Source organism: Coregonus clupeaformis, chromosome 19 (genome assembly GCF_020615455.1).
Source record: "Coregonus clupeaformis isolate EN_2021a chromosome 19, ASM2061545v1, whole genome shotgun sequence".
Taxonomy (NCBI): domain Eukaryota; kingdom Metazoa; phylum Chordata; class Actinopteri; order Salmoniformes; family Salmonidae; genus Coregonus; species Coregonus clupeaformis.
Window position 1 is genome coordinate 14,622,771 of NC_059210.1, and position 15,133 is coordinate 14,637,903.

Below are 15,133 nucleotides of genomic sequence, written 5' to 3' on the forward strand. Positions count from 1 at the left end.
TTTTTATCTGATGTTTGTTGTGTAGTAAATATTTTAGCTTTTATTTTCATTGTTTTATATTAGTTTCTTTCCTGTGAAGCACATTGCATTGCATTCCATGTCTTAAATGTGCTGTATAAATAAAGCTTGATTTGAATGGTGTGGCAGGGCCTTCAGTGATGTAACAAATGCATGCACAACAAAGATACACCATGAAAGTTTCAATCCCCAAAGAGCCTAGAGAACAACAAACAAAAACATACTAAAGCATAGATAGCTTTAGTACATTGAATGATTGGAATAATACAATTTTAGGTCCCAATCTTTTTTTTTTGTACACTATTTAAATCACAACTAGATTGTAATTTTACATGAAGTAAAATTGTGTGCCTTGCTCCAGTTCTTTAAAAATAGTTGTGTGGTAGTGTAAGAAGTGTTAGCAGAGAAGTAGAGGAATATTTAATACCTTCTAACTTTATGTCTAGCTTTTTGGGAAAGTGGTACAAATGTATGTTGTTTATAAAAAGGTTAGAGAAAATGTGGTTGATGCGGTTACTGAAACAGCTGTACCTCTAGATTAGTTGAAGATATTTTCTGCTATGATTTCAGATTTGAATAGCAGAGAAGTAGAGGAAGAATTCATACCCTCTAACTTTTTGAATAACTTATTGGGAAACTGGCTTAAAACAGCAGTTGTTTTAATAAGTTAGGAAGAAAAGCAGTTGGTGCAGTTCTCAAACAGCTGTATCGTTCGATTGGTAGAAGTTATTCCTGTTCTGATTTCATATTTGAATAGCGGAGAAGTAGAGGAAGATTTCATATGCAATATTTTTGTTTGGAAAGTGGTCAAAGTAGCTGATTTGTGTCAAAAGTTCCATTGTTGCATTCACGGTAAATGGAATGTTGGAAGTCATGATGTCACAATGCTCTAATCTGCTTGTGTGAGTATCCATAGCAACGGACACGAAAGAGCTTTTAGCTGATGTTAGCTAGCTACTTTTCATCACTCTAAACTCAGACAAACAGCTGTAACTTTTGATTGGTAGAATATATTTCTGCTCTGATTTCTGATTTGAATAGCATAGCAGAGAAGTAGAAGAACAATTCCACATTTGAATATATTTTTGTTGTGATTTCAGATTTGAATAGCAGAGAAGTAGAGGAAGACTTCATATGCTCTAACTTTCTGTTTAACTTGTTGGGGAAGAGGTCAAAGTAGCAGATTTTTGTCAAAAGTTGCATTGTTGCATTCACAGTGAATGGAATGTTGGAAGTCATGATGTCACAATGGAAGCTTTAGAAGGTTGAACAAATCCCATTAAAGCGGATGCAGTTAAGATTAATTAAAAGGTTTATAGTTTAAATGTTATCAAAAAGTTGTATGCAAGCAACTTAATCCAGATCAGTCTACACGTTTTAAAGTTTGAACGGCTGTAGAGGAGTACCGTTCCAAATATTAATAATGAGAATAGAAAGTCAGAAATAATTTGGACAATATTAAAAGTGGCTTCATTATTTATCATTTTTTCTGTTTTTTTTTTTAATAGAATCTATTGCAGATTCGTTTGCTCTTCAGATATAGTATTAGTTCTGTCACTGGCCAAAATTCATGATATTTAATGTTTGTTTTTAACACCAAGACCACAATTGATATGATATTGGCCATGGTTTCAAAGTGCAAAAAGAATGTTGGTTATTACGATAGCTCTATTTTCCTTCTCCGTTTGGGGATAACTAGGTACTGCATTTAGAGAAAAGACCACCAGGGACAAGGCAATTAGGGTCCACTCAGAGCTATAAGCTGATTGGCTGAATGGCAATTACAACCAATCACAGGCAGGGATGACTGGGCTGTTCAGGTAAGATCCAATGGGGGTGTCAGTATTGTATAGTTGTATAAAGTGCACAACTTAACATATTCTATGGGTCTTGGCCTGTAACACATGCATTTAAAAATAAATGTAAGATGTAATTTAAGCTCTAATTCATAGTATACTACATAATAGCTGGTAATAATAATAAGGTATGGATCATTTTGTTTCTTTAATGAGCATGCTTGGTGAACTTTGAATAGTCTAACTAAGTGATTCTTTGTTTTCTTGAGAACTCGTAAAATCCTGCTTGCTTTGTCATTAGGACCAACAATTTTTTTATATGTTTTATTATTACAAGATATGTGATTTATATTAAATCTGATTGATAGGCAATAGTCGTCATCCGCATGATCATTCTGATGCTATGGCGGTTCATTGAGATAACTACCATATGCCGTAGCTCAACATATTCAGACAATAGATCTACCCTGTAATTCATCAATCACGCCCACATAAAAAATATCATTCAAAAATAAATAAAATAATCATCATTTGAGAACATGGTATTTGTGGCTTCAATTCCACTGGAATCTTGTGTTGCCGCCGCTTTGCAATCAACGTCTCTCTGCTCCTATTACTGTGCTCACCGCCGTAACATTACATTCAACACCACAAGGACAATTAAAGAGGCTATCCGCAACGTGTTCGCCTCTAGGGGGGGTGCTCATAAGCCAAAAGGGGTCAAAGAAAGAAATCCTAAATTGGTGGTAGTCGTACTTTAACCCGACGACAACGATCAAATGTTCTAACAATCCCATCAAATTGATCAAAACCTTATTTCATGATGAGAGGTGATCTCGGATCCTATCGCTGTGCTGTGCGTGATGTAGTTGTGATCTAGTTGCGAGAGAGGGAAAAGGCAGAGATCCGATCGGTTGACGTTCTTGTCGCTTAGTTGCCAGGCAGGAAGCTGAGGATGTATTCTCCCGCGCCGAAGAAGTAGACCACCTGGGCGATACCAAATAAGGGCGCGATGACCAGGGCACGGCAGTACGCCCCCTTCAGGAACGCTGAGGGACCCTCGTTCTTCATGATTTTACTGATGGGTGAGAGGTGAGAAGAGACATGGGCAACACAGATTAGCAACAAGATGTCAGTGAATAGTTTTAACCTCGTTACTATAATGATGTGTTTTAACTGAATATGGCAGCTGAGTTATCATATAGCGTATACAGTGTATTCATTCTGTATTCAAATTGTTGCCGCCACACCAAAAAGAACAAGAAACATACAGTGATGCTAATTATAACCATCTTCTGGTAGAGAGATAGGCTTTCCCCAAAACCTTCTCAATTAAATGTTAACTAGCTACAAAGTAGCCTACCTGTCAGAATAATATCATGATGTTTTCCACCAATCATCGTGGGCATTTGTTTTGTAAACTCCATCACGTTTAAAGAAACACCACTAACCAAACAACAGTGCTAGGTGCATTGGCACTTGAATCAAAGGGTAACTACTCTCAACAATCTCCTGATGTGGTAATATGTATTGTACTATACTTAGAACATCCAATTTTTTATGTTTTTCTCTAAAACAAAAAGTGTGCTTTTGAGAGCGAAAACCTGAAAAAAACGAGGGGAAATCCTGAACAGCCTCAATGCGCCACGATCGAAATCCCCATGTGTAGGTTTACCTGATACAGTCAGTCACCCCGCTGTAAGTTTCCTCTGTACTCCCTCTGTTCATAGACTGGATTCGGGTCTTTATCACTGTAAATACACAACAATACCATGTTAACACTACAATACACACTGATGCAACTAAGAATATATAATTGGTGTAAGATCCAGACTAATTACAGACCATTTTAACTCAGAGAGACATAACATAGTGTGATGGAAAATGGTATGTTTGTGCTTTTCTAATTACCAATTTCTGTGTTCTATGTTTGTGCTTTTCTAATAACCAATGTCTGTGTTCATGGAAGTGACTGATTGAACGAATCCTCACTATCAGTATTTGCAATTTGGCAGTACGCCAAGACCCTTGTTTTGAGAATGGAAGATATCTCAGTTTCAAGGTCTCAGCTTGGAGAGAAGAAGCCTCGTGAGGTATCGGTCGGTCACATGTTATGAACCAGTATAGGTCTGTCACATGTTATGAACCAGTATTGGTCGGTCACATGTTATGAACCAGTATAGGTCTGTCACATGTTATGAACCAGTATTGGTCGGTCACATGTTATGAACCAGTATTGGTCGGTCACATGTTATGAACCAGTATTGGTCTGTCACATGTTATGAACCAGTATTGGTCGGTCACATGTTATGAACCAGTATTGGTCTGTCACATGTTATGAACCAGTATTGGTCTGTCACATGTTATGAACCAGTATTGGTCGGTCACATGTTATGAACCAGTATTGGTCGGTCACATGAACGAAGCAAACGTTAATGATGAATTAATGACGAATGATGAATAAAGTAAATCATGCAAATATAACTTGTCTGCAGTATATAAGAGATCTAACGGGACTGCCACGGCAGAGCTCACTTCAGACCGGTACTTTATGCATCTAAGTTTGACTGTGACCTCTCCAGCATGATGATAATAAACAATGATTCATTTAAAGATTGACCTCGAGTGTCCCTGTGTATTTCCACGAAAACTGTATAATGATATAACAAGATATAAAAAAAAAATTTAATAAAGAAAATCCCTTGTCTCACCAACTACAGGGACAGCGGAGGCGCTGCCAGCCCATATTACTACAGTATTATTATAATCTATATTATAATATTATCATATCATGTCTCACCATCTACAGGGTTGACAGCGACAGCGGCCGTGCTGCCAGCCAGACAGCCTGCCAGGAAGGACACGTAGAACGGGGCGGGGCCCTCCGCTCCTCTCTTCCCCAGGGTGTTCAGGTTGGCAAACAGAGGGAAGTAGATGATGGAGAATGGAACATCCCTGAGAAGAGAGGAGAGGAGAGGAGAAGGAGAGAGAGAGAGAAGAGGAGGAGAAGAGAAGAGAAGAGAAGAGAGAGAGAAGAGAAGAGAAGAGAAGAGAAGAGAAGAGAAGAGAAGAGAGAGAGAGAAGAGAGAGAGAAGAGAGGAGAGGAGAGGAGAGGAGAGGAGAGGAGAGGTGGGAGAAATTAGAGATGATCAGAGGAGAGTTTTATCATATTGTCATACCTCAGAGTTGTGGCCAGAGCAGTGTGTCAGTGTATCTATGGATGGACTTTAATTGAATTTCCTTGATTCCTCGATTCCTTGCATCCTCTTTCCTCAACTTCTTCTCAAAACGCCTTGGAGGAGAAGATCCAAGGTCCCTCAGTCTCTGACCTTTTTCCTCCGTACAAGGAGGACGAGTGGAGAGGACGGTAGGAATCCAGGAAATACAATTGAGAAAGAGCCAATGAGCAGAGGGTACCTGGTGGTCAGAACACTGCTACGTTGTTTACCTGAGCAGTGTGGCCCCCAGGCCCTTGTACAGCCCAGCGATGCCCTTCTCCTTAAGAAGTTCCCTGGTCAGCTGCATGGCGGTGGGGGACTTGGTCGGCACGGCCCCTGGTACCACTGTCTCTGGCATCAGCTTCCTCTGGGCCTCTGAGAGAAGGACAGACAGGGACAACATGGGGTTTAAAGCTCTTAAATCTCTTACCGATTCTCCTCTACCTCATCTAAATATATTTTATTTTCTTACTAGCACTGAACTTTTCTGATAGTTGATTTGTTAAGGAAGAATTGTACTTACTATGATTGTAATTAACATGAATGCACTAACCTCTCTCTCTCTCTCTCTCTCTCTCTCTCTCTATTTATCTATCTATCTATCTAACTAACTAGTTTGCAGGTATTTAGGCAAGATAAGACTTTATAAAGGTTTGTACTTGCTCATGTAAAGTCTTACAATGCATTATAACTGCATCATAACGCATTATAACTGCATCATAACGCATTATAACTGCATCATAATGCATTATAACTGCATCATAACGCATTATAACTGCATCATAACGCATTATAACTGCATCATAATGCATTATAACTGCATCATAATGCATTATAACTGCAGGCTGTTACCTCATGGAATACATTAATAACTCAATGAGCATGTACAACAAGGGGACTAAAATAGACAGTAGAGTAGGTCAACAGCTTATGTGGTTCCAATATTGACCACACGGTGGCAGAATTGCCTCATATTTCAACACTAGGTCATAGTGACCCTTCCATTTTGCAGCTCCATCTCTCTCTTACCGATCCTCCTCCATCTCTCTAAATATCTTACCGATTGTTTTCCATCTCCCTAATGGCTCTATTCAACCTGTATCACTGATGGAAATTGAAAGGTCATTTCCTCTTGAGCTGACATATGCAGTGTTTACCATGAATGCAGTCTCCGCTAGCGCGAGAACATTGCCTTTAAATTTATATCACGCTGTTATACAGAACTTCCGCGATACGGATTTAATAGAGCCCTAAATCTCTTACCGATCCTCCTCGATTTCTCTCTAAACCTCCTAGCGATCCTTCTCTATCTCTAACTGATTCTCCTCTATCTCTAACTGATTCTCCTCTATCTCTAACTGATTCTCCTCTACCTCTTACTGATTCTCCTCTATCTCTAACTGATTCTCCTCTCTCTCTAACTGATTCTCCTCTATCTCTAACTGATTCTCCTCTATCTCTAACTGATTCTCCTCTATCTCTAACTGATTCTCCAACTGATTCTCCTCTATCTCTAACTGATTCTCCTCTCTCTCTAACTGATTCTCCAACCGATTCTCCTCTCTCTCTAACTGATTCTCCTCTCTCTCTAACTGATTCTCCTCTATCTCTAACTGATTCTCCTCTATCTCTAACTGATTCTCCTCTCTCTAACTGATTATCCTCTCTCTCTAACTGATTCTCCTCTATCTCTTACTGATTCTCCTCTCTCTCTAACTGATTCTCCTCTATCTCTAACTGATTCTCCTCTCTCTCTAACTGATTATCCTCTCTCTCTAACTGATTCTCCTCTATCTCTAACTGATTCTCCTCTATCTCTAACTGATTCTCCTCTATCTCTAACTGATTCTCCTCTATCTCTAACTGATTCTCCTCTCTCTCTAACTGATTCTCCTCTATCTCTAACTGATTCTCCTCTCTCTCTAACTGATTCTCCTCTCTCTCTAACTGATTCTCCTCTCTCTCTAACTGATTCTCCTCTATCTCTAACTGATTCTCCTCTCTCTCTAACTGATTCTCCTCTATCTCTAACTGATTCTCCTCTATCTCTTACTGATTCTCCTCTCTCTCTAACTGATTCTCCTCTATCTCTAACTGATTCTCCTCTCTCTCTAACTGATTCTCCTCTCTCTCTAACTGATTCTCCTCTATCTCTAACTGATTCTCCTCTATCTCTTACTGATTCTCCTCTATCTCTAACTGATTCTCCTCTATCTCTAACTGATTCTCCTCTATCTCTAACTGATTCTCCTCTCTCTCTAACTGATTCTCCTCTACCTCTAACTGATTCTCCTCTATCTCTAACTGATTCTCCTCTCTCTCTAACTGATTCTCCTCTATCTCTAACTGATTCTCCTCTATCTCTAACTGATTCTCCTCTCTCTCTAACTGATTCTCCTCTATCTCTAACTGATTCTCCTCTATCTATCTCTAACTGATTCTCCTCTATCTCTAACTGATTCTCCTCTCTCTCTAACTGATTCTCCTCTCTCTCTAACTGATTCTCCTCTATCTCTTACTGATTCTCCTCTCTCTCTAACTGATTCTCCTCTATCTCTAACTGATTCTCCTCTCTCTCTAACTGATTCTCCTCTATCTCTAACTGATTCTCCTCTATCTCTTACTGATTCTCCTCTCTCTCTAACTGATTCTCCTCTATCTCTAACTGATTCTCCTCTATCTCTAACTGATTCTCCTCTATCTATCTCTAACTGATTCTCCTCTATCTATCTCTAACTGATTCTCCTCTCTCTCTAACTGATTCTCCTCTATCTCCAACTGATTCTCCTCTCTCTCTAACTGATTCTCCTCTATCTCTAACTGATTCTCCTCTATCTCTAACTGATTCTCCTCTATCTCTAACTGATTCTCCTCTATCTCTTACTGATTCTCCTCTACCTCTTACTGATTCTCATCTATCTCTTACTGATTCTCCTCTATCTCTAACTGATTCTCCTCTATCTATCTCTAACTGATTCTCCTCTCTCTCTAACTGATTCTCCTCTATCTCTAACTGATTCTCCTCTATCTCTAACTGATTCTCCTCTCTCTCTAACTGATTCTCCTCTATCTCTTACTGATTCTCCTCTATCTCTAACTGATTCTCCTCTATCTATCTCTAACTGATTCTCCTCTCTCTCTAACTGATTCTCCTCTCTCTCTAACTGATTCTCCTCTCTCTCTAACTGATTCTCCTCTATCTATCTCTAACTGATTCTCCTCTCTCTCTAACTGATTCTCCTCTATCTCTTACTGATTCTCCTCTATCTCTTACTGATTCTCCTCTATCTCTAACTGATTCTCCTCTATCTATCTCTAACTGATTCTCCTCTCTCTCTAACTGATTCTCCTCTATCTCTTACTGATTCTCCTCTACCTCTTACTGATTCTCCTCTATCTCTTACTGATTCTCCTCTATCTCTAACTGATTCTCCTCTATCTATCTCTAACTGATTCTCCTCTCTCTCTAACTGATTCTCCTCTCTCTCTAACTGATTCTCCTCTATCTCTAACTGATTCTCCTCTATCTCTAACTGATTCTCCTCTATCTCTAACTGATTCTCCTCTCTCTCTAACTGATTCTCCTCTATCTCTAACTGATTCTCCTCTATCTCTTACTGATTCTCCTCTACCTCTTACTGATTCTCCTCTATCTCTTACTGATTCTCCTCTATCTCTAACTGATTCTCCTCTATCTATCTCTAACTGATTCTCCTCTATCTCTAACTGATTCTCCTCTATCTCTAACTGATTCTCCTCTATCTCTAACTGATTCTCCTCTCTCTCTAACTGATTCTCCAACTGATTCTCCTCTATCTCTAACTGATTCTCCTCTATCTCTAACTGATTCTCCTCTATCTCTAACTGATTCTCCTCTATCTCTAACTGATTCTCCTCTCTCTCTAACTGATTCTCCTCTATCTCTAACTGATTCTCCTCTCTCTCTAACTGATTCTCCTCTACCTCTAACTGATTCTCCTCTATCTCTAACTGATTCTCCTCTCTCTCTAACTGATTCTCCTCTATCTCTAACTGATTCTCCTCTATCTCTAACTGATTCTCCTCTATCTCTAACTGATTCTCCTCTCTCTCTAACTGATTCTCCTCTATCTCTAACTGATTCTCCTCTATCTCTAACTGATTCTCCTCTATCTCTAACTGATTCTCCTCTATCTCTAACTGATTCTCCTCTATCTATCTCTAACTGATTCTCCTCTATCTATCTCTAACTGATTCTCCTCTATCTCTAACTGATTCTCCTCTATCTCTAACTGATTCTCCTCTCTCTCTAACTGATTCTCCTCTATCTCTTACTGATTCTCCTCTCTCTCTAACTGATTCTCCTCTATCTCTAACTGATTCTCCTCTATCTCTAACTGATTCTCCTCTATCTCTAACTGATTCTCCTCTATCTCTAACTGATTCTTCTCTATCTCTAACTGATTCTCCTCTCTCTCTAACTGATTCTCCTCTATCTCTAACTGATTCTCCTCTATCTCTAACTGATTCTCCTCTATCTCTAACTGATTCTCCTCTATCTCTAACTGATTCTCCTCTCTCTCTAACTGATTCTCCTCTATCTCTAACTGATTCTCCTCTATCTCTAACTGATTCTCCTCTATCTCTAACTGATTCTCCTCTATCTCTAACTGATTCTTCTCTATCTCTAACTGATTCTCCTCTCTCTCTAACTGATTCTCCTCTATCTCTAACTGATTCTCCTCTATCTCTAACTGATTCTCCTCTCTCTCTAACTGATTCTCCTCTATCTCTAACTGATTCTCCTCTATCTCTAACTGATTCTCCTCTCTCTCTAACTGATTCTCCTCTATCTCTAACTGATTCTCCTCTATCTCTAACTGATTCTCCGCTATCTCTTACTGATTCTCCTCTATCTCTAACTGATTCTCCTCTATCTCTAACTGATTCTCCTCTACCTCTAACTGATTCTCCTCTATCTCTAACTGATTCTCCTCTCTCTCTAACTGATTCTCCTCTATCTCTTACTGATTATCCTCTATTTCTAACTGATTCTCCTCTATCTATTACTGATTCTCCTCTCTCTCTAACTGATTCTCCTCTATCTATCTCTAACTGATTCTCCTCTCTCTCTAACTGATTCTCCTCTCTCTCTTACCGATTCTCCCAGCATCTTGAAGCTGAATCTTCAACATCTCCATAGGAGTTGTGACGATAACCTGTGACGATAAACAGAAATGCAAGATGAAAAACCACTGTATCTGACAGGAACATTTGGTAAAGTGTTATAACCAGGGGTATAGGCTTACATGAAGAAGATAGGGCATATCATGGGATATTTTCTAGGGGATAGATAGGCCTTTATTACTCAAGACTCCATGTAAACTACACCAACAATACACTGGTTAAAAATTCTATCCGACAACGAGAGTCTGGTAATAGCAAAGAAATAATAGCTATTAACTCAGTAGCTCCTATTTCTGTTCCATGGCACATCTTACAACGAGGTTACCAAAGCCTGTTAATAGTAAGGACATGCAACCTTCCAGGCATGGAATTGTATCAACTCGCTACTCAAGGCTTTTACGTGTGACGTATAGTTAAATGCACTAAAGAGGAACAATGGGTAACATATTGAAGATGCACATGCTCATCTCCAGAATATCTTTTATGTGTCTATTTCTGAAGGATAAAGCTTAGAACATGAACAACTTCCTAGTTAAGAAAATGAAACGTATTCTACAAAAACCAATATCACTCCCTAAAACCCAACCCTATGGGACAATCCTTGGAGAGCTTTTCAGAATTCACCGATAAATTGGTCCACATGGAAACCGAAAGGCATTGACACCGTAAATGACTTGGTAACAGGAAATACATTTATTTCCATAACAGAATTAAAAAGTAATTTGGGACTGACCAACGTAGATAGTTTCAAATACATGCAACTTTAAAAGTTACATATCACAAAATTTCGATTTGAAATCTTTTGGACATCAGAGCAACCTTGAGGGAATCTTATTTGAGTCAGAAAATTATGTTCATATGATAGGGAAGATCTACCAAACCTTACAGAGAGCAGAGAGCCGATCCATCTGACAACCTCTTAGAAACATATCAACTATTGGAACCAAGACATAAAAAGAACTGATGTTGGCACAAGATGGAGGGAACGTTGGAGCATAACTAACTAAATTACAGTTAACTAAAATGTACGCTTAATCCAGTATAAACTAATGTATAGAATTTATTATACAAGAGACAACATTCACAAATTCTACAGCACAACGGCAGTCATGTCTTAAGTGTAAAACTAATAATGACTCAATAATCCATGCTTTCTAGGAATACTATAAAGTCCAAAAGCTAGAAGGTTGGCTGGCTGTCAGAAGTACTCCAATGTAAACTTACTTTAATCCGTCTCTCTGCATATTTCAAAACATGGCGTATGGGGGTGTAGTGAGATACCCAATGGGCTGGACGATTCTCTTCTCATCATTCATCTTGAAAAAAACGTATACTAAAAACTTGGAAATCAATCAATCCGCCATCATTGACACGATGAAAAAATCTAATGATTTATTATTGAAATAGCATGGGTGACCGAGAAAAACAAATTGGTACAATTTAAGGCCAAGTGGCAAACCATAATGCAGGCAGTAGGGATGGGGGTGTGAACATGCAGGTCTGGGCAGACGAGATGTATTCGTTTTTTGTTTGCGTCTGTAAGTTGTTGTTCGTATGTATTAGTTTGTATTTGGAGTAAAAAAAAATTAAGACATACAACCTCCTTACAGCTAATAGCTAGCGTTAGCAACTCTGCAGTGTAACCAATAGGTCCAGGAGTTAAGCTAGCTAGGCTACGGCCTATCGGATACTATACCATTAACTAATAGCTAGCGTTAGCAACTCTGCAGTGTAAGCAATAGGTCCAGGAGTTAGGCTAGCTACGCCCTACCGAACATCAATGTGCTAATAGCTAACAATTCACTAGCTAGACCACACTACAGATAGCATTAACTAATACACACTCTTGTTTTTCCTGTGTAATCCGGGCTGTAGTAACTGGTTAACGGGATTAAAGGTGAGATGGCCAGTTGGGTTAATCTGAGGAGTACTACTCCTAATCTAATCTAATCTAGTGTTCCCTGGACTGTACTGAGCTAGCTGGCGTTCCCCTAATGGACCTCACTCTGGCACTGATACACACACACACACACACACACACACACACACACACAGTCACAAACACACACACACACACACACACACACAGTCACAAACACACACACACACGCACACAGTCACAAACACACACACACACACACACTATTGATGTCAACTGTTTGTTCACCCGCACTCGCCTGCAACCGCCCGACTATGGCCCATGTGAAAACAGGGAAGTAGCTCAGTTGGTAGAGCATGGCGTTTGCAACGCCAGGGTTGTGGGTTCGATTCCCAGTATGAAAAATAATGTATGCGCTCACTAACTGTAAATCGCTCTGGATAAGAGCGTCTGCTAAATGACTAAAAACATTTTTTTTTAAAGAATAATAAAAAAGACTAGAAAAAAACAAATAAAAAATAACACCTCCTCCTGACCCTTAACCCGCAAATAGGCCAATAGAAAATGTGCTATACAGTCAGAGACGCTGGAACTAGCGGCAGGCGTGCGGGATTTCTTTTTTTTCAAGCCTAATTTCCGTTTATAATTTCCAACATTTTGGTAGGCTATTTGTTAGTCAACATGTCTGTAATATACATGCAGATACATGCAGCTTCTCTTCTGTAATTACTGTAATCACACCCTGATCTGTTTCACCTGTCACACTCCCGTACGCGGTGGATTTTCGCACGTTAGCGGCTGAGTGTGCCTGGAACCCGGAAGCACTGTTCGACACGTTCCTTCACGGATTATCGGAGGTGATTAAAGACGAGCTCGCAGCCCGGGAGCTGCCCATGGACCTCGACTCCCTCATAGCCTTGACCATCGGGATCGATGGCCGGCTACATGAACGTAGGAGGGAGAGGCGGTCTGTTCCCTGTCGCCCTCGCTCGTCCTCGAATTCCACCTCGCCTACGAGGAATCCCGGAAATCCCCGAAGTCTACATTTCCGAGAGAGTCCGGTGTCACCCGAGTTCCGTCGGAGATCACCGAGGGCTGCCGACTCGCCTCCTCCGGAGCCCATGCAACTGGGCAGAGCTAGATTGCCTCCTGCTAAACGCAGACTAAACACTAAGAGCTGTATGTATTGTGGAGCTACAGGACATTTCTTATCTACTTGCCCATTAAAAGACCAGACTCATCAGTAGGTACGAGTACACTGGTGAGCCGTAAGGGGAGTTTCCAATCTCTCTTTACTCATAACCCCCTCTATGCTACCCTGTTGTGGGGAGACCAGTCCAAATCCATCCGGGTACTCATTGACTCTGGGGCTGACGAGAGCTTTATGGACACTACCCTGGTGTTGGAGCTGGGTATCTCCACTCAATCCCGATGGACATCAGAGCGCTGGATGGGCGCTCTATGAGCAAAGTCACTCACAATACAGTTCCTACCAACCTGCGAGTGTCAGGCAACCACAGTGAGGCTATGCAGTTTCTGCTCCTGGAGTCTCCTCATGTACCCATGGTTTTGGGGGTTTCAACTCGTGGAATATGTCTGTTCTATCAGCTCAAAATGATTAGTTTTAATGTCGTATTGAGCTTGTCTTCTTTCTTTCTAAACAATCTTAAGAGTTGTCATTTTATTGTGACACTTTTTTTTCTGTTTTGTCCTCTGTTGTCTCTCCCGTCTCATCGACGACCTTCCCTGTTCTGCTACTGGTCTCTTGCCTTTTGAGTGTTCCCTGGATATCAGCCCCCGCTCTTCCCGGAGAGGAAGAGGTCAGAATACCTTCTGCCCAGATGTTTGTCCGTCGCTGTCGCCGTACCTGGAAGAGAGCCCGGGCCGCTCTTCTCAAGACCACCTCCAGGACCCCTGCTCCCCGCTACCATCTTGGGCAGAGGGTATGTCTTTCTACTCGGGATCTGCCCCTCCGGGTGGAGTCCCGCAAACTTTCCCCCCATTTTATCGGCCCTTTCCCCATCTCTAAGGTCCTTAGCCCCTCTGCTGTTTGCCTTCTGTTGCCTCCCACCCTCCGTATACATCCCACTTTCTATATATCTAGAATTAAACCCCTGTCTCACAGCCCTTTGTCTCCAGGCCCACCCCTCTCCCCCGTCTCATCGACAGCCATCCGGTGTCCACGGTGAGGCACCTCCTGAGTGTTCGACCACGGGGCAGGGGATTCCAGTACCTGGTTGACTGGGAGGGTTATGGCCCGGAGGAGAGGTGCTGGGTCCCCGCTAGGAATATCCTGGACCCAGCCCTCATCGCGGACTTCCGCGATCGACACCCCGGTCAACCAGGTATGTCCCAGGGTAGGACGCCAGGTGGCACCCCTAGAGGGGGGGTACTGTCACACCCTGATCTGTTTCACCTGTCTTGTGATTGTCTCCCACCCCCCACCAGGTGTCTCCCATTACCTCATGTGTATTTATTTATACCTGTGTTTTCTGTTTGTCTGTTGCCAGTTCGTCTTGTCCCGTCAAGTTCTTCCAGCGTGTTCCTGTGTTTCCTGTGCTCTAGTTTTTGCTTTTTCCTAGTCTTCCCAGTTCTGACCTTTCTGCCTGTCCTGACCCTGATCCTGCCTGCCATCCTGTACCTGCCTGACTCTGATTTGGATTACGACTCTTTGCCGGCCTTGACCTACCTTTCGCCTGCCCCTTTGTACTGTAATAAACTCTGAAACTATCCGCCTCCTGTGTCTGTATCTGGGTCTTAGCCTGAGCCGTGATACTGCCCTAGAAAACGAAATAAACCATTGCTCACCAGAATGTCATAAATTGATTAATGCTTCAATCTAGTTGACATCTATAAAGTTCTCTTTTATCTCTGCTTCTGTCATGCAGCAGACATTTAAGGACCGGGGAGAAAATGCAATAACTCAAAAAAAGCGGGAAAGAATTTCCGTGCAAAATTTCCAAATGGCATCTGTTTGACCAGTTTTAAGGAAATTAAAAGCAGTGAAAACAACCCAACATGTTTCTGATAAGATTTCAGTTCGCCTTGGATGCATA

At 41.1% G+C, this 15,133-nt stretch overlaps 1 protein-coding gene across 1 annotated transcript in view; it reads right to left on the reverse strand.

Moving 5' to 3' along the window:
- Positions 1-60: 60 nt before the first annotated feature.
- The window catches only part of LOC121531588 (mitochondrial glutamate carrier 1), a 76,767-nt gene continuing 61,694 nt past the window's right edge, over positions 61-15,133 (reverse strand). Inside the window, exons 7-11 of the mRNA XM_041836877.2 lie at positions 10,170-10,230; positions 5,263-5,407; positions 4,615-4,769; positions 3,490-3,565; positions 61-2,892 (exon numbers count right to left, since the gene is read on the reverse strand). Of these exons, the coding sequence (XP_041692811.1) occupies positions 2,745-2,892; positions 3,490-3,565; positions 4,615-4,769; positions 5,263-5,407; positions 10,170-10,230 (585 nt within the window). The 3' untranslated portion in view covers positions 61-2,744. The remainder of the gene's footprint in view (positions 2,893-3,489; positions 3,566-4,614; positions 4,770-5,262; positions 5,408-10,169; positions 10,231-15,133) is intronic.